General features: G+C 37.6%; 1 protein-coding gene across 9 annotated transcripts in view; it reads left to right on the forward strand.

Moving 5' to 3' along the window:
- The window catches only part of Sec31 (secretory 31), a 28,707-nt gene extending 21,996 nt beyond the window's left edge, over positions 1-6,711 (forward strand). For 5 of the 9 annotated variants that reach the window (XM_070126993.1, XM_070126999.1, XM_070126995.1 and 2 more), the window contains 5 exons: positions 5-73; positions 4,151-4,261; positions 4,468-4,644; positions 4,886-4,957; positions 5,691-6,711. In XM_070126993.1, the coding sequence (XP_069983094.1) occupies positions 5-73; positions 4,151-4,261; positions 4,468-4,644; positions 4,886-4,957; positions 5,691-5,876 (615 nt within the window). In that variant the 3' untranslated portion in view covers positions 5,877-6,711. The remainder of the gene's footprint in view (positions 1-4; positions 74-4,150; positions 4,262-4,467; positions 4,645-4,885; positions 4,958-5,690) is intronic. The other 4 variants (XM_070126996.1, XM_070127000.1, XM_070127002.1 and 1 more) reach the window with 2 other exon arrangements.
- Positions 6,712-6,977: the final 266 nt, after the last annotated feature.

The raw sequence follows: 6,977 nt of genomic DNA on the forward strand, positions 1-6,977 counted from the left end.
CCAGCAGTTCAGTGGTGAGCATAGGCTCGGTGGAGGACACTCGGGTGACAAGAGGCTTCTGATGCTCCAGCAGGTTTGTGGAGACTGGCCAGCATGAGGCATGACGAGAGCTTCCAGTTGTTCATGTAACAACCACAACTGCTCATATGACTGTGTGATTGTGCTCTTATCATTAGGCAAATTTCTGTATTGTTTACTTCTCTTTTTCAGATTGCAATTAACTAATTTGGCCTCTGGCCCTTCTCGCTTTGCATTATATCTGAAAAGCAGGGCATGTGTATGTTGCCCTGTTGAATCCTTGATACCTGACTCTGCAGAAACTTTAAAATTCAGCTCTATATGGGATATAGAAATAAATGGGTAGAATTAAGTCACTGAATAACTTGGTTAACAAATATAAATTTGTTATTGAATGAACTTTGAGTAATCTGTTATAAGCCCTTATTTGGCATGAATAGAAGATTGTTGCCGTATTGTTAGCTGGTCAAAATTTTTTGAAATGATTTTAAAATAAAACTACCATAATTTTCTTAATATTATTGATATAGAACTTTGTGGAGCTAGAGGCAGTGTAGAGCAATAGTTTGGAGCATTTAACTCATCTGAAAAGGTTTTAAAAAATATTTCTCAATTATATCAGGGAAAACTGCTTTAGGCCAATCGGATGAAGGCTTCACATATTGATGGATAAATTTAGTGCTAGATAAATGCAAAGGAATGAGACAATGTCCAAAGACTGCAATATACTAAGACGCTTTTATGTAGATTATCTGCATTTATAGCACAGCACTTTTTGAATAGTTACAGTTTGACATCTTGTATACAGAACTTAGTGCTTTGAGTTTGGCCGTACTAATACCATTGTCAGTAGGACCTTACCAATTTTAGAGGTCATATGTATATGAAGACGGTACATTTTCTGATTTATTTATACTTTTGTCTATTTCATAACTGCAGGGAAAAGAGCACATTGATATGATTCTGCTAAACTCTTCTCTTGAGTTAGTGTAACTTGAAGTAATTGTAGACAAATGTCATGGTCACAGAAAGACAAAGAAAAAATATGAAAACTTGAGGATGGCATGATAATGAAGGGTTTCATAAAATTATAAGTGACTAACGCCAACACCTTAGTTATGCTTTTAGTCAAGCTGATGTTGAGTAGTTAACTGTAGAGATACCTGTGCTTTCGGTTAGATGTATTATTTAGAAACAAACATGATGTTCATTATTTCTTCTGTTATTAATTGGAATATTGTCATCTCTTATCACGTGTAGATACTGATATGTTCCAAGTCGATATAGTTATTTCAGTCTTTAGGAACAAACAAAGATTCAGATGCTCTGATAAGAAATGAGATATTGGGATCTCACTATAACAGGACAGGAGGCTGTTTGAAGAATGTCATTATTGCTATTAACCCTTTGGATCTGATTGTCACGGAAATCACACTGCCGAAAACCCGGGCAATGGGTTATGTAAGTGGCCAACATTTCGGGCCAGGTGTGCGCAAATGCCTGTGAGTGGTGACAAAACTCTGTGCCTCCCCTTTGCAAAGTTATTTTGTGTAAACTTTTTTTAGCTTTATTGGCATTTTCCAATGTCGATCTTCGTCTTTTTATTTGCTTTATCCAGATGGTAATAGATTATTTTCCTTGCACAGACTCCATATCATCTCTATGTAGCAAAAAGTATCATATATCTCATTTTTTCTTAATTTTTAATTTTATGTAATACAACCTGCACATTCCGTCACAGCGTCCAGGGATACAGTGTACAACATGGAAATAATGTCCAACCTGGAGCTGGCGCTCTTCCAGTCACTGCTTATACCTGTTATATTCCACATCTGTTTATCAATGGGAATAATGTTAAAGCCCCCCTCTAAGTTCCAAATGAGTCAAATCACACTCCAAGAGGTTTGTGCACTCATTGTGAGTCTTTTCCGTCAAACTGGCCTTCACTCATGATGACAAGTCGTGTCACCCAGGCCATGGCCATTTTGGCTGAGGGCATGTTCACATCACCCGCCCCAAGGCTCAAAATTTTCCATGATGTGACCGCAACGTCATCTGGGTCCAATGGGTTAATTAGATCTGTAGCATAACATATAAGCTGTAAAGTTAGTTTCTGAAGGCCTTTGCCTGATTGTGTTTGTGTGAAAATTAGTAACAGGCTTAGTGAGTGATAACTTCAGGAATTTTATTAGATATTTCAAGGGGGTTATTGGTGGTCATTGGGTTATTTTATTCTTGTAAGATAGTTGAAGTGTGTATGTCCATTGAATCAGACATTTGAAGATAATAAAGTCCGGAAACATGCTCTTCAAGTTTTTGCATTAAACACAGCATCTTTTTTGTATAATTGTAAATAAAATGCAGTGAGCTTTTACCTTATAAACAAATTAAATTTACCTACAGTAAAATAGGAGAGTGATTTCTATGATACTAATGCAGGTTGTGTAATGAAGACAAAATTTGCAGATAAAACTTTCTTAATTTCAGGAAAATATATATATATATATATATATATATATATATATATATATATATATATATATATATATATATATAAAATATAAAATATATAATATATATAATATATGAGTGTGAGAGAGTGAGTGAGTTGAGTGAGTATGAGAGTGAGTGAGTTGAGTGAGTGTGAGAGAGAGTGAGTTGAGTGAGTGTGAGAGAGAGTGAGTTGAGTGAGTGTGAGAGAGAGTGAGTTGAGTGAGTGTGAGAGAGAGTGAGTTGAGTGAGTGTGAGAGAGAGTGAGTTGAGTGAGTGTGAGAGAGAGTGAGTTGAGTGAGTGTGAGAGAGAGTGAGTTGAGTGAGTGTGAGAGAGAGTGAGTTGAGTGAGTGTGAGAGAGAGTGAGTTGAGTGAGTGTGAGAGAGAGTGAGTTGAGTGAGTGTGAGAGAGAGTGAGTTGAGTGAGTGTGAGAGAGAGTGAGTTGAGTGAGTGTGAGAGAGAGTGAGTTGAGTGAGTGTGAGAGAGAGTGAGTTGAGTGAGTGTGAGAGAGAGTGAGTTGAGTGAGTGTGAGAGAGAGTGAGTTGAGTGAGTGTGAGAGAGAGTGAGTTGAGTGAGTGTGAGAGAGGGTGAGTTGAGTGAGTGTGAGAGAGGGTGAGTTGAGTGAGTGTGAGAGAGGGTGAGTGAGTTAAGTGAGTGTGAGAGAGAGTGAGTGAGTTAAGTGAGTGTGAGAGAGAGTGAGTGAGTTAAGTGAGTGTGAGAGAGAGTGAGTGAGTTAAGTGAGTGTGAGAGAGAGTGAGCGAGTTAAGTGAGTGTGAGAGAGAGTGAGTGAGTTAAGTGAGTGTGAGAGAGAGTGAGTGAGTTAAGTGAGTGTGAGAGAGAGTGAGTGAGTTAAGTGAGTGTGAGAGAGAGTGAGTGAGTTAAGTGAGTGTGAGAGAGAGTGAGTGAGTTAAGTGAGTGTGAGAGAGAGTGAGTGAGTTAAGTGAGTGTGAGAGAGAGTGAGTGAGTTAAGTGAGTGTGAGAGAGAGTGAGTGAGTTAAGTGAGTGTGAGAGAGAGTGAGTGAGTTAAGTGAGTGTGAGAGAGAGTGAGTGAGTTAAGTGAGTGTGAGAGAGAGTGAGTGAGTTAAGTGAGTGTGAGAGAGAGTGAGTGAGTTAAGTGAGTGTGAGAGAGAGAGAGTGAGTTAAGTGAGTGTGAGAGAGAGAGAGTGAGTTAAGTGAGTGTGAGAGAGTGAGAGTGAGTTAAGTGAGTGAGAGAGAGAGTGTGAGAGAGGGAGTGAGAGAGAGAGTGTGAGAGAGGGAGTGAGAGAGAGAGTGTGAGAGAGGGAGTGAGTTGAGTGAGTGTGAGAGAGGGAGTGAGTTGAGTGAGTGTGAGAGAGGGAGTGAGTTGAGTGAGTGTGAGAGAGGGAGTGAGTTGAGTGAGTGTGAGAGAGGGAGTGAGTTGAGTGAGTGTGAGAGAGGGAGTGAGTTGAGTGAGTGTGAGAGAGGGAGTGAGTTGAGTGAGTGTGAGAGAGGGAGTGAGTTGAGTGAGTGTGAGAGAGATAATGTGTATATAAATATATATTGTGTTTTTTAGGGGGGAGGATGCTCTTGTGATCAGGTTGTAATTTACATTTTGTGTATCATGAAAATTTGATCATCTTGCATACTTTTTATTTTCCATAAATAATAAATACTTTTCTGCAGGCCAAGCAGCAGCAACAGCAGCAACTGCCCCAGGCAAGTGAGGCCCCAAAAGTTCCAGAACCAATAATGTGCCCTGTCCCAGGTGCACCTGAACAACCACGTCAGTTTATGGTGAGCTGCGTTCTGTTTCCATTATCACTGTTGTCGTCATGCCATCACTATCACCATCACCATCATTATCATCATTTATCCCCATCATCAGTCATTCACATATAAGAAGTTTTTTGTTTGCTACTACAATAACAAATAACACTTGCTATATATATATTATTCTCAACCAGTATCTAGTATCTACATGCAGCTGTGAACTTCAACAGGGATTCCAGCAATATGGAGCAGAGGCGAGTGGACCTGCTGTTGGAGCTGCAGCACCAGTGGCCACTCCCGCAGCACCTGAACCTGCAAGCAAAGGACCTCTGCCAGCTGAGCACCAGATTGTTCAGCATGTCCTGAACGAAATCAGGGAACGATGCTTAGCCGCTTGTCAGAATCAGGTTGGTGGAAGGATAATTGTCTTTAATTTATTGTTTGATTAGTTTAATTTCATTTGTTATAAGAATTTTTGAGATGGGAGGTAATTGGTTTACTTTGAGTATATTAGGATATTGTTACCTAACAGAAAGAGATTGATGTTCACTGTTTACCACAGTAACATTGCAGTACCTTTATTAGAACTTAATTTTGTATATGCTTTCACTTTCATGAGTTGTAATCTGGTCTTTTCTAACTTTCCAGCAAGTAAAGCAAAGACTTGATGATATTGGACGTAGATTGGAGGTTCTTTTTGATAAGCTTCGAGCTGGACAGGTAAGGAAAGCTTCTATATTTTAGGCTTTGTTGTTATAAAATATAACGCAAAGAACTTAAATACTTTAGATTTCATAAAGTCCTGGTATGTTTTAAAGAACGAATGAATCTGTTGAATCTGGGTGCCTCACTGTCTACAGGCAGCCCAAAATCCAAGCATTTAGACTTGCCTTAGGTGGCAACTGTCTTGGGTTTGAGGCTTGGAGGCCAGACCTACACAAACACTTGTGTTATCTCTTTTTCTTTTTTTTTCTTTTTTTTTCTCTCGTCTGTTTATTATTTGATATGCTGTACCAAGATGGGAATCAACTTTTTCTTGCACAGACTCCATATTATCTCTGTTAGTAGTGTATAGCATTGTGCAATAACAATAACACTCATAGCATGTCATTCCTGTCAACCTTGGCCCTCTCTTGAATTTTTCATGGCTGCATATTGCTGTCAGCCCAGCTTTCAGCTAATTTTTTTTTATGACAGCATATTCCTGTCATCTGGATCACAGCCATTGTTTTCATAATGGCTTATTCCAATCACCTGGCCCTCAGCCAAATTTTTTCATGACATGACAGTCAGGTCACCTGGTTCCAATGGGGTAACTGTTGTACAAGATATCAAAATTGTGTAGAACATTGACAGTGTTACACAGATCTAGAACACTGTTACAAATACATTCAAAATGAAAGTGATATTAATGTTCACTTTCATTCCTATAAATTTGACTTTCCCCTTTCAGCTTGGATCCTTTACACTTGGAGGAGTTCACCAGATTATAGAAGCAATGAAATCTGGCGACTACCAAAGTGCCTTACAAATCCATGGTCAAACCGTAGCCAAAGGAAACTTTTCGGAGATGTCTCAGTTCATGCCTGCCATCAAGATGCTCCTTCAGACTTGTATGCAGCTTCAAGTATTCCTTTAGAAAGGCTTTGCTGAAGGTAGAATATAAGGTTGTCTTAACTTCCCGGTGATATGAGAAGTCATTTTATTACAAGAAATTTATGGCAGATTATTTATTAAAATGTATTGTGAGAAGATGGTTGACGTATTTTTGGCTTTTGTCATATAATAACTTTCTTACTGTTTCTGATGAAATAGCAAGGTATTTTTCTTTTTGTTTAGACTAAACCTTCAACTTGGTTATCCATATTGAAAAGTGAAATCTGAAGGTGCTCTTATTTGTAAGATCAACAGTTTTTTGTAATGGTCTGTGTTTATCTGAGATTGATCCTATGGTAATGCTAATCATGACATAATGGGTGTAGGTCGTGATGCAATGTAAACTTAATGTTAATACACATGTATCAGATATTGTATTTTTGTTATATTATAGATTAGAATTATGCAACAATAGACTGACATTGCCAAAAACACACTTGACTTCAATTTCTTTATTATAGGGTAATAGACGATATGGGAATATTCAACTTTGAAGTTATAATATTTATCCATGCTGTAGGCATTCAACTTTGTCATGAAAGGTTAAGTTTGCTTTCAGTGGTAAGTTTGATCAATGTGAAAAGATGCTGGCTATGCAGAACAAAGTTTATCTGTAACAATTTATTAATTATAGGAAGCAGTAGTGCATTTTCATTGTATTTAATGTTATTAATAAGGGTAGTATATATATTTTTTGTTTTGTTTTGTTTTGTTATGTGCCATTTTTACTTTGGAAAATATTGTTATCAAGGCATGTTATTGGTCATTTGTTGTAACACTGAATTCTACATAAGCTACAGATAAAATGTATGAATTATTGTTGTCTCTTTTTTTGCCTGACTAAAAAAAAATTAGTAATACTTATTAATGCTTTGTATAATTTTCAAGCATGGATACAGTTGATTATAGCATAAAGTAACCCAGTGATAAAGATAAAATAAAGCTAAAAGAAGCAGAAAAAATATTGCTTTGGTTGTAAAGGAGCACTGCTAACTTGACTTCTGTAAGGTATTATATACTACTGTTAGGGAATATTAAACTAATTTGGCCAATATACAAAACAGCATTACAGAACAATTATAAT

Source organism: Penaeus vannamei, chromosome 11 (genome assembly GCF_042767895.1).
Source record: "Penaeus vannamei isolate JL-2024 chromosome 11, ASM4276789v1, whole genome shotgun sequence".
NCBI lineage: Eukaryota > Metazoa > Arthropoda > Malacostraca > Decapoda > Penaeidae > Penaeus > Penaeus vannamei.